Genomic DNA, 16,985 nt, shown 5'->3' on the forward strand with positions numbered 1-16,985 from the left:
CGTGTATGCGTGTGTCCACATAAGTGTATTTTTTGGCGCTGCGTCCTGTGTGTCTGAGTTTAGTGTTTCTGTCTGACTTTGGATTTCTTATGCATTGATAGATAAGGTGATAAAACTTGCTCAAAACACACCTGATGGCAAATTAAATCACACATACACAGCACACAATTATTCAGGCCACTTAGTCAGGCACTTGCCACCTCCACTAATCAACTTCCTAGGGAAACTCCGCCATCCAAAACATTACACTGACTAAACACCACACAAACTGCCGCAACTACTATCATTTCTTTATTTTCATTTTCTGATGCAACTGGGTGATTATGAGGACAAACTGTTGGGTCACATTTGGGAAAAGTTTCCCAATACATTAGGGGTGACCCCGAAAAGTCGATATTTGAGTTGAAACTTGCAACGCACCGGTCTGCAATGTTCTGAAACCCGCCAGTTTACACCAATGTGACGAGACCAGACCATGTAACATCTTCATAGGAACGACTTTCAGGCTTTTTTGTAGCTGGATATATCATTTGTTGCCTCTTAATATGAATGTGGATAACGTTAGCGATAGTGAGATGCCTGATACAGTTGCATTTCTAGTGATGAAATGGCGTAAACTTTTTATTTCTCTGATTCACTGCTTTGTTCTAACAAAGCTCGCTATCTTCAGTCACTGAAGAGCTTGCTTGCTTGACCACATTACCATGCTCATGGGCGCTCCCATGGGCGCTATTTATTTCTACAGTTCTGAAACGAGGATCATGCCATTTTGGCAATATGGGGGGGGGGGCTAGATAGACTTGACAAAATGGCTACTTGGAAGACAAGCTTACTATAGGTAAGGTAGCCATTATGGTAGCCATACAGTTATAGTACGTTCCATTTACCTCGGAACTTGGAAGCCGAAGCTGGGAATGACCTCACACCCAAGTTGAATGCGTTCCATTTACAAGTCAGATTTTTCATTGTGGGGATAGCTCTAGCCAGGTTAGCAATACCAGTTGTAAACAACGCATTACGCTGTTTTTGTGCATGCAAACTTCTTACCAACATGTCCACAGATAGAAGATGGACAACACTGTGTGTACGACCGATTTAGTGAGACACAAATAAGACAGAAGTGCTAATATTTTATTACAGATTCAACAACTGTTGATGCAGGGGGCAGCAATTTTGGATTTTGAACTTGGGTTACTGCGGTTGTCCGAGTTCCAAGCTCGGAAATCCGAGGCCAGGGGGCGTGTTTCAGACTTTGACTTCGGAAAATCCAACTTCTGAGTACAAATGGAATGCACTATTAAGCTTAAGGATTTATTGTGCTTTCCATATGTATGTTTAACATTTAAACATGATGTATAAATAATATCCATTTATTTTCATCCATTCAGCCCAGTTTAATATGCAACTCAATTGTATACAGTGTATGTAGTAGGGGGTCACTACTCGGTCTCTCTTTCAGCTAAGGGGTCCCTGAATCAAAAAACATTGAAGACCCCTGCTTCATATAAAGTTATGATATTTATAATTGATATTATTTATAAAATTATATTATATAACTTTAAATACATATCATAACTTTACATTTATTGTATTTATATATAATATCCCTATATATATATATATATATATATATATATATATATATATATATATATAAGGATATTTATATGCAGCTCACATGTCAGCCAGAACCCAAAGCACAAACCAAAATCAGGGAACAAGAACAATTTAGTGCACAATAGTTATATTGTAGGCATTTTGTTGAGCTAGTTTTTCTTTCCAATGAACTGTGAATTGACAGCGATACTACAGCTGTAATTGTTGAAATTAGGAGCACCACACATACTTGTTTTATTGTTATAGTTAAAGCTAAGGGAAAAAGAGACTCCACTACTGAATTAAGAACAATTTAAATGTACGCCATAGATCAATTTGTATCTAAATTAATTATGTTCCTGCTCTCACTGGCCTTCTGTTGTTCTGGGCAATGCTGTTCATCTCACAAAAATACCTGTTTACCTGAAGCAGTACTGTAATTGACTGGTATGAAAATACCTAAAATGACTGAGGCGTGCTTGAAATGATCTTGCTAGACACTCCAGCGGCCTCAGAGGACTCAATGTCTCTTGCGGGATTAAATGAATCTTGCGAGATTAAAAAAAAAAAAAAAAAGCAAAAACAAAAACATAAATCTTCAATTTAACTAATACGTATAACTGTGCCAGGCTGTATGTGAAATCATTCGTCAGTCAAGTGAAAAATAAGCAATGACTACATAATCTTTAATCTATTCATACCTGTTCTATCTAGCGCCAACCAAGGCCTTGAAACAAGCAGCTATGCCAAGATTTAATGTGTGATATTGTGTGTGTATGTTAAGACTATGTTCCAAGGCCAGGTCATGTGCCAAGGCAGCACTGTAGGTGGTTAGCTTTATAAACCTAGTCACTGTGAGAGTGCCAGAGTGTGTGTGTGTTAACTGTATATGTGTGTAATATGTGTCTATGTGGGTATGTGTCTGACTTCCTTTGATTTCTTTTGATTTGTTTTGTGCATGCACTAACACACACAAATGTGTGCGTGCATAAATGTGCGTTTATATGTGTTTGTGAGTGTTCATATACTTCTTTATTTAGTCTTGCCAGTAATTTCTGTGTAATCTCCTCTGCCCTAAAGAAGCCATGACCACCCAACAGAATACGGAGAACATGGTTCTGCTCTGGGGAGAGTGCCTAAAACAGAATAACAAACTGATTGAGCAGTTTATTTTAATTTAATTGATTCAAGGCAGTTTGAAATGGGATGATCAATCTGTGGCCAGTGATGTCTTTATCTTCATCTGACTGATGACACAGTAAATGACAAAAACTTATTTCAAATTCCACAACAGTGCTGAGCCTCCTGCAAGTCACTACATGTGTGTTTGCCCACTCTTATTCCCCACATGATTAATGACTATAATGTGCTATTGTCCAGTTGATGTTTTGGGCTTTTTAAATTGATTTCTCAAATTGTGTAAACTGAGAAATATGTACAGTATACAATATTTGTTTCTCTTTTTACTGTTAGATCAATAATATTGACTATTTTCCACATCACCCGTTAACACATGGTACCTACCTGGGCAGCTGCAGACAGTTGACTGAATCTGGTCTCAGTAAAGGCCCGTTGTTCTGCATTTGAAACACAGAGCAGTTTCTGGCCATATATTGCCAGTCCAACCAGGGCTGTTCTGTGGTGGTGCCACTCTCAAGTTCTGTGAGGTAAAGCATCCGTCTTTGGATCAGAACTGACTCAGGCAAGAGCCCCCCAAATTGTACTATAACGTAGAATATCTGGAGGAGAGAGGGGTACAAGTTAGCATGAATAGAACCACATTTGCAATACAGGTACACCTGTACAATACACAGCAATCCAAAACAACAGACATGCAGTACATCCTACCATGGTGGTGTTCAGTTTTTGTTTACACTGTATGAGGCATATTTATTCACCTCTAATTTTCGAGGTCATAGTAATAGCTTTTATTGTTTTGCATCACATTATATTAAGGCCATTATATTAAGATATGTTAATAATTTGTAATGGTATGGTATTGATACAATTTATCCCATTTTAATGACAGATCTTGTGCAGTGTTAGTCTTGTTGAAATGGTAAAATTTTAATTTTGCTCATAAGTCATTACTTGTGTTTTTGTATGGACGACCTAAAATGATAATTAATGGTTTTAGTTGAAAACAGACAGCCATCACACATATTCAACACATGCGCGCACACACACACACACACACACACACACACACACACACACACACACACACACACACACACACACACACACACACACACACACACACACACACAGTTTCCTATAACACATAAGCCATGTGTGTCACTGTGTGTAGGTGTGGGTATGTGTGTCAAGTGTTATCTGTCCCACTACAGTATAGGCTGGGACACTGGGTTACACAGCAGGGAGCGCATTAAGCCACCACCACTGCGCAGACCCACCCCACACCCAAACACACACACACACACACACAATCCGAACTTCAGAAAGTGTCTTTTATCTGGGGACTTGAGTTGAGCTACCACGTCAGGACAGCTCCCAAAATCCTGCCCACACTCACATACACACTTCAGAGAGAAGAGGGACGAGTCCTTTGACTGCTCGAGTGTCAACAACCCAATATCTCTCTCTCCCTCTGCCCCCCCTGTCTGTCTCTCACTGCAGTGCTTAGGAAGAGGATGAAGCTACTGTCCACTGCACATATAGGTGTAAGCAGATAGATACTGTACAGTGTTTGTAATGTAGCATTTCCACTTTACACTCTGACAGAATTCATTTTTGACTGTTCAAACCAAAGTAGCTAACAATGAATGAGCAGTTAATGTCAAGGTATGAAGATATGAAAAAACAGATACCACCCAAGCCTATCATACAGTATATAAAATGACTGAAAATTCTTCTGTTTAATAGAATGGCGATAACTAGGGATTAGCTATACAAGCAGTCTGAAGGGGTCATGGTGTCAAATGTGGATTCATCTTCCTGCATAACACACAGAGTTGGTGTGTGAAAGTATTGTAAGTGTCCAAAGTTGTTCAAACATATGTCAACAGAATACACATTGTCTATTGCAAGGATCAAACCCAAAGCCTGACAGGTATCTTTACTAGCTCACTCTACCAGCTGATGGCAGTTTCAGGATAACAATATCCACATCCACAGAGGATAAGTGAATGGTGGATTGATTTAAAGGTCCAATATGTAATATATTTACTGTAATAAATCCAAAAATGACCCCAATGCATCATCAGATATTAAGGAAACATGCTAAGTTGAAATACTATCTTTTCTGACAACAATGCTAATGCCAGCATTTTCTCCTTTTGAAATTTCCGCTGCCCAGTTTGACAGCAAGGCCGGGTTGCCAGATGTAACGTTACCTGTAAAAACGTAAACCCAGCAAGCTACAGCTGTAACGTTAGTACAGCCATGAAAGCAGCAAACAAACGAATAGGATCACCGGAGATAGATTCTACCCGACCTAACAGTTGCGTGACCAGAGACGTAACAAACCCCAGGTAAATAACGTTACCAGAGGAGCAGGCAAGCGGACCACGGCTGTTTACAAAATGTAGCCAGCTCAGCGGCCGTAGCCGGCTCAGCGGCCGTAGCCGACAACGGTGATATATCTAAAGCCAAGAGAGGGCGGCTGTAAATCGGGAAGAGAGGACCGTGAGTTTGCAGTGTGTTTAGCAATTGTTGCAGTAATTCTAAGCCGAGGAAGTGTGTCTGTCCGTCGGATGGAGAGCACAGTGAGGTTGTTGTGTTTTTAGCGGTTCCTACTGTAATGCAAAGCCTAGGAAGTGTGTCTGTCAGTTGGGTACAGAGCTACGCATGAGCACAGGCTTTTATGGCGGTCAATATAGCCAGCATCTAACGTTAGCTACTCCGCTGTGCTGTGAAGTAATGTCTGGCTATGTGAGACAAGCGTTTAGCAACATTGTTGTGGATGCTGCGGTCTCAGCCTGGCAACCTCTGTGAACTTCGAGTCTGGGGAGGAGGGGGCGGGCAAGACCACTCTCTCCAGTATTTTGAATTTGTACTGCAGTAACTATTTTAAACACTGTCAGTATTACATATTGTACCTTTAATGATACATTTAATTAACTCAGTCAATTTAGTCACCACATCTCAACCTAATACAAACAGATGGTAGATACAGAAGAATCTTAGATATTTTTGTTGGCACAGTCTTGAAAATGGTCTTTCAAAATGAACTTAAAGACCAGTGAATGTAGTTGTTGTTACTGTTGGACATCTATCCGTCTCTCTTCCATTATAGAGGAATAATATGCGTGTATGTGCTTGGTTGCGTGTGTGCATTATTAGATGCGTTACCTGGTATTGTCCATTCGCCAAATCCACAGTAATAGTGACTCCTTCATCCATTTCCTCTGTAGTCATGATCTTAGAAAGCCATGTGGTGCCCATGTCCTGATCATTGATATAACTGAGTGGATGGGCATTAAGGTTGAGTCTTAAGACTCTGTCATTGGTTGTGTCCTCAACACCATTGGGAATGCAGTATCTGTCAACAGTGAAAGTTTAAGTTTAAGGTATCTTAACTGTATATTGGTGTTCAACAGGGGACTGTCTTTTTTTTCTTTTACAATTTCTAAACAGTAACACTAAAGGGTGAGACATTGAGAAATAACAAAAGGCAGGCTCATCCACATACATAAATATTTAAACTACTGAAATGTTTAAACACACAGTTATATATAGTATATATATATATATATATATATATATATATATATATATATATATAAAAGAAGTTGTGATACTGTACCTCACAACTAAAGGGTGAACTCTGGGATGACTGGGAGGACAGCGACACTCTGATTGGGCATGGAGCTGGGGCAGGACCCCTGAGTACACCTCCACTATTTCCCTGTGAAAAAAAGAAACAGCAGACTAATATCGAACTATAATACAACACTGAAGCAAAATATAATCCTATGCATATTAAACTGGGATGAGAAAGGGACCAGTTTTCTATAGTAAAGTTAAACATTGGCAGTTTTTTTTTTTATAAAAAATGTATTTTACACACGGCTGTGTTTTATATAGAAAGATAAAAGAAAAAAATTTGGAAAAAAAACACAAGGATTCCCAAAATGTGGGGTAAGAACTCTAAATAAACTGTCCAGTGATTATGAGGATGAACAAAAATGACAGTGACCAAACAAGGCTTTGTCATTACTTATATTTTGAGATACAATCTTAAAGCTATAGTGCGTAGTTTCTGTCGCCGCCATGAGGAATTCTAAGTAATGACAACAAAACTGTCAGCGCATCCACATTATACAAGCCTTCCGTGATCGCCCTCCCACCCCTCATTCACACAGTTGCTTGTAACCAAAGAGGACATGTAGGATTAAAAAAAACATGGTGGACCCTTCAGAAGAGGTAATTATCTTCGCTCGATTTTTCTGCGCGCGAAAGTCGCCGGACGACACCATTTTCTAAACATAGCCATACTAAGAAATACAGAGAGAATTTTGTGGAGTTGATAGTCTTAACTAACTTTGTATCAACTCATTTGGCAATGGCTTGAACGTAACGGATGTTCATTAATATAAAAAAGGTACGCACTAAAGCCTTAAGGCACCTGTTGACGGGCCTTTGACTTAACATTTAGTGCAAAGTGGAAAATCAAAGGCATAATTCAAAAACTCAATCTTTCATTTTGTCTTACCCCAATCTTGATGAGAGAAACTTGTAAGCTCCAAGTCCTCACTGTGTGGAGTACATCACTGGTAAGCAAAACACTAATTGCCTCGTATTGAATTCTCAGGAAAATCCTCTGGAAGCAGTATGGATCTCAAGATGCAACGATTAGCCTTCTCCTTCTTTCGTCTAACCATCTTTCCCTTTATCTCTCCATACGGCTCCTCTTCCCTTGTTGCTTTAATCTATAAAGTATCTCTGTCTATTTTTCTCCTCATTTTTATCCCTTCTTCCCTTTATTCAACCTATCTATAGCTACCACTTCACTTCCTTTTCCTGTGTCAATCATGGTTCCCTTCCTTCACTTCTAACCTTTCCTTTTATAATACTCATTTCCTTTGGTCTTTCTTTTATTGCTCCCTCTTTCTCTCCCCATAGCTGCTCATTACCTGTCTCTCTATCCAACTCACCTGTTGGTCAGAGTGGCAGGATAAAATCTAAAGTCTTGCATTCGCCCAATGAACTGATTAGACCCTGGAGAGATGAAAAGAGAGGAGAAAAGAACATAGAGAAGGTGTTAATGGGTCTGTACTGAAAGCAGTGAGTGAGAGGATTTCACAGTGTTTAGTAGATTATCTTATCAGTTTCTTGATAGCAGCTAAGTGAGGCTGCCCACAGCTACTTATAATGGCCAAGTTCATGATACAAAGCCAAACAGGATCGGCCACAGTCTACATTTGCCTCCAGTAGAGAGCAGAAGGGATTATAAGGACAAATTCATTATCTTGGTTTGAGGGCAGGGCCAAAACAGGTCTGTCTGAGCATAACCAAGTATTTCTAAAACCCTATTTTTTAGATAGACATTTTAAAACCCATTTTTTGACTGTAAAAGTAGATATTCAGGTGGAGTTAGCTGCAAATAACTATTATTTTCATTATTAAGTAACCTGCCAAATACACTGTTTATTCATTATTTAATCATTTGGTCTATACATGTCAGAATTGATAATTGATAACAGATTGAAGAAGAAAATGGATAGCAAGTTTTCAGAGTCCAAAATAACATTTTCCTAAACCCAAGCAAACATAAACTGGAAAATCTCAAACATATGTACACAAAGTCCAAACACACTTGAGGATACTGGACTGCACACAAGAAACACCATCAAACACATAAATGAACACAGGCAAGCCCCCAACTCATCTCCACACACAACCCTACATACGTGACAATGTTGGACAGAACATAAGAGACCCACACAGACAATGATGCTGATCCAAAGAGAGCTGGAGTCTTTTAGTGTCCAACAAACTTCTGTCTAGTTTGACAACAACTCTTAGAAGACGGATAACGTCTCTGAGCATCGACAGAACCCCTGCCATGTCTGTGAAGGTGTGTGTGTTGGAGGCTTTACTGTGTGTATTCCAAAAAAACATCCTTACTTTAGAGAAACAAAGTGTGTGTGTGTGTGTGTGTGTGTGTGTGTGTGTGTGTGTGTGTGTGTGTGTGTGTGTGTGTGTGTGTGTGTGTGTGTGTGTGTGTGTGCGTGCGTGCGCGTGTTGGAGGGGTGTATGTGTGTGTAAAACAGAGAGAGAGTGAGAGAGTGTTATGGGATGTAAGTGTGTTCGAACAGTGTGTGGTTGTGCAGCCTTAGGCTTTGGCTCCGGATTTCTTTAGCGTGTGGAAATGGGATTATGCCTTCCTCTGAAAAGCACTCTCCCTATTGTTACTGGGATGATGCAAGGTATAAGCCTTAATTCTCTCTTCTCTTTGTAGGTCTCTGTCTTCTCTCTCTGTGTTTCAGTTTCTGCCATCCGTCGCTCTCAGTTTCCTCTTCTGTGTTTTTGTGTTGTTAGAACTGATGACAGTTAATACAAGAAACTAGGAGTTATGTATATTTTTTTGTCTAGTTTATTTCTCTCTGTCCTTTGCTGGTGAAACCCATGTTTACTGGAGGTAACAGCAACAGCAAACTGCTAGTTTATCAGAAATAGTAAATGGACTGCATTTATATAGAGCTTCTATTCAAAGAGTTTTACATTACAAAGACAACACTGAAGTGTATCTGTTTACAATGCAACAAAATATACCCGTTGTTTAAAGGCCTTTTATTAATTTCATGCTGCACACGGCCCAGGTACCTTTCCATACAACAAGAGTTGACAACAACAGGTATGTATCCTATTGCCCACAACTCTTTGTTTTTCTTCTTGTTTCACTCCCTGCAATAATTAGAGCTGATCCTGAACTGATTTGTAACCATCTGAACTCAAGCATGATTTGAAACATCTCAACCACACCACTGCACAAAATAGATCCTCTCAGAAGTTACTATTGTTCTGTTATTACCACTTTTGATACAACCAATCATGCTATCCTGACGGACCACTTTAAAAATGTGGTTGACATTTAAAGCTCTGCTCTTGACAACTTCTCGCTGTACTGTACTCAGAAACAGTGTTTTCAGTTAGCAGGGCAAAAACAGACATAGTTGTTAAACATCTGATCAGCAATCGCATAATCAATTGACCGATCAGAATTCCAGACACAGCCCCCAGGTTCAACCACACACTCACTCACTAACTCACTCACTCCCACACACACACACACACACACACACACACACACACACAAACTCCTTCTCTCTCCCTTGAGCCAATCACTTGCATTGATCACAATCACTGATGTGAACTTCAGCTGATCAGATACTACCTGCTGTGAACTAGGGATCAATGCCTGATAAACGAGAAGAAAAACACTCGTTTATCACTCTGAAGATGAACGGATATCATTTTCTCTCAATTTCTCTCCTATTGACTGAGATGGCTCCCAAGCACCACCAATCAATCAAATATGTGTAGTTGAAGGGGGATAAAGGCTGGGAGGAGAATAAAGGTGGAGTAGTCATTTGACACCATATTTAGATATAGAGAAAAGATAAACTAAGTGGTAAAAAGACAGTGGTCCCTCTTAAGATTTCAAGTCTGAAAAACAAATGTCCTCCCATGTATTTGAGTTTTCTGCTGCAATTTTAAACATTTAAAAAAATTAATAACTGATTTTCGATGATTCCTTGGCTGGCAGTAACTGGAACTGACCTCCATTTAAAATATATTTAAGGAATCTGAGCATGTATCATCATCTGGATTTAAAACAATGTAACTTGTCACATGTCAAAATATATAAAACATCTTTACCGTTGGAGCTGAGTCCCACCCACATGGCACCATCCTCGCTGATATCAGATAGCCTGGCGGTCAGAGGTTGTGTGTCAAATGGTGTCCCATCCTCCTCAAGCCCATCCAGAAATAGACTCACACGCCTGTCATGGACCTGAAAAACAGGCACAGTGAGACCTAAGTCTGTGCTGACCAGCTTCAACTCTATCTTCAACTATTTAATTTGTATTTTCAGCTTAATGCATTGAACAGTCTACATTTTCTGTGGGAACAAATCAAAAAGTGTCATCAAACTGTGAATGCTACACTATGTCAACCAATCAAAATGAACCACAATAAACAATACATCAGTTTGTTTCATTTTTCAGAGCAGCATGAACATTTGATAAGGATGAGAAAGGCCCAAGCAGTCACAGAGTGTGATTAGTTTTTTCTTTAAAAAACTTTGTTGATTTTGTCTAATAGCATCTATGTAAACTGTACACCAGGTTTTGGGAGGGAGAAAGTACAAAGATGATCAATTAATATATCAGCATTTATATAAGCATCATTGGATACCATTACCAGTCTCTGAGCGCCACAGTGAAACCTACGTACATGTAAGGGAGCGGCCTGAGGGGCAGATGCAGCAGTAAAGGCCTAGCAGCAGGTTACTGCTGTAACACACAATGTCTCAGAGAGAGTGGCAGCTGCTGTGTGTGTGCATATGTGCATCTATCTACAAAAGTGTATGCACGCACCATTGGTGTGTTTTTGCATATCTATGCATGTGTGTGATTGTGACCATGTGTGTGTGTGAATTATACATACAGCTAATCTTCCAGCTCATTTCCCCAGTAGCAGAAAGAGCCTCAGGCTAAACTGCCTCAGCCACAAATTAGCTTTCTGTTTGACCAAAAATCTCCTCTCCACTCCTTTTCCAGATCTGCTGCATGAATATTAAAAACTGCACGGCAGAAAGCATCGTCAAAGCAGGAGCAGCTCGCTTTCACATCAAACCCAGGCAAAAAGAAAGAGAGGGGCTCACCCCCCCAAAAAAAAGTTGAATGTGCCCTGTCCTACTCTCTCCCTTTACCCCATCTCTAAATCCTGTGTTTGGGAAATGCACTGTTGCACCACTGATAAACGTGACTCTCCCTGTCTTACTAGAGTGGCCCTTTCCTTCTTCATTTCGTCTCTCTTCGGCTCTGGTCCTCCTTGCTTTGTCCTTTCTCCTCCTCCTCACGAGGTCATTTGATTCCTTCCCTTTTTTTTCTGTTTTTGAGTTCTCGTACCTCGTTTTCATTTACTCCTGCTCTCTCCCTATTTTTCATAACAATCTTTACTTCTTCCCTCTCAGGCGACGACTTCCCCCTCTCATCTCCCTTCCTGTCTCTTTCCCTCATGTTTATCTTGCCCTGTCGCTCTCACTTGTTGTCAGCTCTTTAGGGAAGTTGAAAAGGTGTGAGGAGGGAAATAAGTCCAAGTCAAAAAAAACGCCTTTAGGGGATGAAGGCAGGCCCAGACAAGTGTCTGCCTCTCAGAGGATAGTTAAGACGCCCAGACAGACACTTTCATGATGGCTGATTGAAGACTACCAAGCGCATGAGAGCAGGAGAGAATACGAGAGAAAAAAAAGGAAAGAGGAAAAAAAGAGAAAGGAGGAAGAAAAAGAAAAGTCAGAGAGCGGGTGTAAGAGAGGGAGCTAGAAGAAGGGCCCTCTTTAGGAATCTCTAAGCCGGAGCTGTGTGGCTCTTGGGGAGATGTGAGGCAGTTGTCAGGCCTGATGTAAATGAATCCTGAAGCGCTTCATCCTTAGCCGCCACGCGCCCTTTTGAAACCCAGCCAACTCCCCTTTGTTAGCTTTCACAAACACTTTTACCTCTGTTTTCCCCCTTTTCCCATCCATCTGTATTTTTACCTCCTTTCCTCTACCTCCCTTTGTCTCTTTCAGCCACTGTAACTTCAGAGTTCTTTGAAAACGGAGGGGGAAAAAGGCAAAAGGAGTTAGAGAACTCTTTAGTGTTAATAACTAGTCTCATTTGGACTGTGTCCACTAAGTCCAGAGAAAAGGAAATTACTATTTTAAACTATACCTATCTGCTTCCCTTTGTGCAGAGGATATGCATTTTGTGAGGGCTTTTAACATAAGCACTTTAAGGTACCATCACTGTATGCATTGTCAGATACATACCAAGCTACAATAGAGACACTGAACCCCAAGCTGCTCCCGATGGCAGGCCAGCGCCTTGCATGGCAGCTCAGCCACTATCAGTTTATGAATGTGTGTGAATGGCAAATTGTAAAGCACTTTGTCTGATCAGGTAGAAAGGCGCTATATAAATCCAGATATATATATATATATATATATATATATATATATATATATCACATTAAGATTGAAGCTGCAAATGGAAGGAGAGATGGGTTCAGCAGGGTTCAATCCTGGGCCAGCCTGGATATTGAATCTAACCCCTGCACCCCCCATGGTCCCTGCCACCATTCATTGCTCCATTAGTACCTGTTCTGGTTGCATGCTGTTTTGTCCTGCAACATTCCTGCAAAGCCACAATTCATTTTGAAACCAACAACAGGCACCTACCACATTTTTACATTAACTCTTTAAAATTATTTAATATATTAGCCGCTGTTATTTTGTGACTTTTTATGACATTCTGTGACCAAACGAATGGCTGTATAATTGTCCATGTACTGTATCATCACCTAGGGACTACTAACACCGTTTTACCTTACTCAAGAAAGTTTTATTATTATCCTTTCCTTATTAAACAATTTCTTTCAAAAAGGTTTCTGTGCTCTTAGGGAGTTTCAAGCACCGTTTCCCTGTGCACAACCCACCCCATTGGCAATGTTACCACCTAAGCCTCTCTAAAAGCTCAGGGAAACCCTGAGTGGAAAGCTTTTAGTGATCTGTAGACTGGCATTTTGACTAAAGCTCTTCTCGATTTTCACACTCCTGCCAAGCCATGGCTCAGTACACAGTGTGGACAGCAGTGTTTCTTCTAAGCTCACTTTGTAGCTGTGGGCCACTAAACTAAAAGGTGGTTGAGAAAATATGTATAAAATAGCCCAAGTTTTCTGTTCCGTTCATACAAAAATATTTAATCAAAAATATAACAGTATAATATAAAACTTTTACTTTTTTAACCACCATGGAACAAAAACAGCGGTCTGTATCTTGCAGATTAAAAACGTATTGCTCTGTAAAAGTAAAAAAGAAAACTGGCAGTTGAAATCTTGTATAGTATACTAAGCTCTGCTTAAACGAACCTTTTTCTTTTTGGCACTGGTAAAAGGTTAGTCTGGCTCAACTGAAGTACATTTCTAGCAGGAAACAACAAACAAACATTTAGTTAGCAAGCTACATGCTGAAAAAGTTTTGTAGAAAATTTGGATTATGCAACAAGGGAGTCCTGCTTGGTTCTTTCGGGGGAGAACTGGTAAGATCAAATTACATTTAACAATGTATCCAGCTAATTTAAATAGCTCACGTTACTGTATTGTGTGAACAGTTAACTTCACTTTATTCTAAGACTAATTCTCATTATTCTAAACAGCAAGGTGTCCAAACATCACACATGTTGCAGAGTCAGACAGTGTTAGACTTTAAAATCATATTTTATTTATATGTGGAGCCAATTCTAGATACATATTTTACTGCTGTCCGATTAGTAATTTAAGTGCTAAAGCAGTGCAAGGCTCAATGCAGGAGCTTAATGTTCTACAGTATATTTGTGTATGTGTGTGTGTGTGTGTGTGTGTGTGTGTGTGTGTGTGTGTGTGTGTGTGTGTGTGTGTGTGTGTGTGTGTGTGTGTGTGAAAACACCAGTTCACACATAGTCGCCCATATTTTGTCATCCACCCAGTTCACCTTCTTCTGATCAGCTCCTCTGCTCTAACAATTATATTGTTATTGACACAATAGAACATATTTAAACCATTTACATATAACTTTTATATTGGCAGTTCACTCTTTTTCTTTTGAAGTTTACATAAAACCAAAAACAGACAAAAGCACACAAAGAAAACAAAAGTGAGAGAATAAGAACAAGAATCAACAGCTCCAACCCGAAATACATTCACACTGAGTCCATTTAACCACACTGAGTTTTGCTTACTGGTAATAGGCAGATTTTATTTCAACATCTGTTGAACAACATGACCTGGCTCAGGTGGTCATAACAAAGAGGGAGACAACACCATGTTGAATGTTTAGACAATACTTTATTAAACCAAACTGAACCAAATTAGACCAAATTAACAATATACAGAATAAGATGTAGAAGTCAGTGGAAGCAGTGGTGTAGGGTTGTAAAGTGTAAACTCAGCAAAAGGCAAACCTAGGATAACATAACCTAACCAAGCCAAACCTTGGTGTGCCTGTGGAGACAGCAGGGAGGGGGGAGAGACAGAGCATACTGCAGCTTAAGAGGCCTCAGCACACCAGACCCAGGTGAGCTGAGTAACCTGCAAACAGGAGGCACAAGTTAAAACACACCTCAATGTAGATGGCAAAAACACTCAAATGACACCGAAGGGCATCACTTTCCCCCCATAAGTCGTGGGCCACAAAGTGAATCACAAAACACTGAAAGTAATAACCACCACCAAGCACACAAACAACAATCACGCTGCACTTACACAGTTCAACAACCAAACCACAACCAACCAACCAACCGGGGCACGTGACGTGGGCATCTGCAATAATATTATCCCTGCCCTTAATATGCCTTATGTCCAAACAGTGAGACTGAAGGAACAAAGTTGTGGTCGGTGTAAACCACAACTGGGCTAATGCCAGAACTGACATAGACCTCAAAGTGCTGGAGAGCCAGATCAAGGCTAGCGCTTCCTTCTCAATCGTCAAGTAATTAAGTTAATGCGAGATGAACTTCATCGAGAAGTAACAAACTGACCTATTGACCCCCTCCCACTCAGCAACAACACTGCACCTGCTCCAACATGACTAGTGTCAATTTGTAATTTAAAAGGCTGGTTAAGGCGTGGCGCAGCAAGAACCAGCGCAGCACACAACAGGGCATTTACGCTTTCAAATGCCAGCTGACATTTGGCAGACCACACAAACTTACTCCGAGCCTTCAACAAGTCTGTCAGTGGTACAACTACTGTCAGACTTGTGTCACTAAACACAACAACATCATCTAGGTAGACCGCACAACCATCAAGACCTGCCAACACCAGGTTCATAAGACGTTGAAAGGTGGCAGGTGCATTGTGAAGAACAAAACTCATTACATTATACTCAAACAGACCAAAAGGTGTCACAAAGCCTGGAGCCTCCTGTGTCATGCACTCTTGTCTCATGCCCTCCCGCCTGGTGCCGTCCCCGCCTCGAAAACTTCGGTCTTCAGGTCAGTTGCAGTAGTAGGCTAAAGGCGAAAGAGTGGTGGATAAGACGAGGACTGTCCAACTTCTCCTCCCTACAGTGCTTAACCAGCCTTTAGATACAAATAATTAAAGTTAAATTAAAGGGAGAAGAGCTTGGATGTTAAACAAGAGCTTATTCATTATTTTACCTACTGTTAAAAAAAGCAAATACAGGCTACTCTTTTTGCACTTGCTCTGTTTACTTTAAGTTTTTATTTTTGTATTCCTCCTGAAAGTGACTTTATTTGTGGTTGGTTTGATAGCCTACATCTGGCTTCAGGTTGCACTACAAATTCATTTTACTTGAACAGTGCAGTGTTAAACTATTTTAATAAATAGAGAGTTGAACCTTATTGAAATTTGTTTTGTGTAAATTGTTAATTGAGCAATGGGAAAATAATCAAAAATAATTGCTAATTGAAAAATGAATCGCTAATTGAAAAATTAATCGCTAATTGAAAAATTAATCGTTAGAATAGTCGACTAATCAAAAAAATAATCGCTAGATTAATCGTTTAAAAAATAAACATTTGGGACAGCCCTAGTCCCCAGTTTGATCCCAGTTCCCTCTCTCTCCCTCCATTTCCTGTCAATCCCAACTATCAACTGTCAAAAAAAAAAAAAGCAAGACAACATTGGATAAAGACTGAAAAGGAAATTAAGCACTGGATAAAGAAAGAGAGAGAAGTGAAAGAAAGACAAATGTAAGAGGATAAATGGAGTACAATCCATGGTCAATGAATGTTTACTCGTCACAAAAGGTGTCTTTTTAAAATAACAAGTCAGTGTTACTTAAATAAGACTGACTTGTTGACACTGACAAATAATATCTGGGTCCTGTCAAAATTCTAGAAGAGACAATGGGGTTATATGGAACTAAAGAATTGTAATAATAGCATTGTGTAAAAGGAATAGAGGAGGGGGGGGGGGAATGAAGATAAGAAGTAAAGTTGGAACAGGGAGAGGAAGAGAAGCTGGGCCAGGTCAACAAAGGTGAAGAGGGGCGCCCGGATAGCTCAGTTGGTAGAGTGGACGCCCATATATAGAGGTTTACTCCTCGACGCAGCGGGCCCGGGTTTGACTCTGACCTGCAGCACTTTGCTGAATGTCATTCCCTCCCCTCTCACTCTCTCTCTCTCTCTCCCCTTTCATGTCTTCTGCTGTCCTATCAA

General features: G+C 40.1%; 1 protein-coding gene across 4 annotated transcripts in view; it reads right to left on the bottom strand.

Annotated features, from left to right (window-relative positions):
* ush2a (Usher syndrome 2A (autosomal recessive, mild)) overlaps nt 1-16,985 on the bottom strand; it is a 233,519-nt gene that overhangs the window by 196,413 nt on the left and 20,121 nt on the right. For all 4 annotated transcript variants that reach the window (XM_039794826.1, XM_039794827.1, XM_039794825.1 and 1 more), the window contains exons 6-10: nt 10,444-10,579; nt 7,716-7,779; nt 6,365-6,466; nt 5,911-6,100; nt 3,121-3,335 (exon numbers count right to left, since the gene is read on the bottom strand). In XM_039794826.1, coding sequence (XP_039650760.1) covers nt 3,121-3,335; nt 5,911-6,100; nt 6,365-6,466; nt 7,716-7,779; nt 10,444-10,579 — 707 coding nt within the window. The remainder of the gene's footprint in view (nt 1-3,120; nt 3,336-5,910; nt 6,101-6,364; nt 6,467-7,715; nt 7,780-10,443; nt 10,580-16,985) is intronic.

Source organism: Perca fluviatilis, chromosome 3 (genome assembly GCF_010015445.1).
Source record: "Perca fluviatilis chromosome 3, GENO_Pfluv_1.0, whole genome shotgun sequence".
Taxonomy (NCBI): domain Eukaryota; kingdom Metazoa; phylum Chordata; class Actinopteri; order Perciformes; family Percidae; genus Perca; species Perca fluviatilis.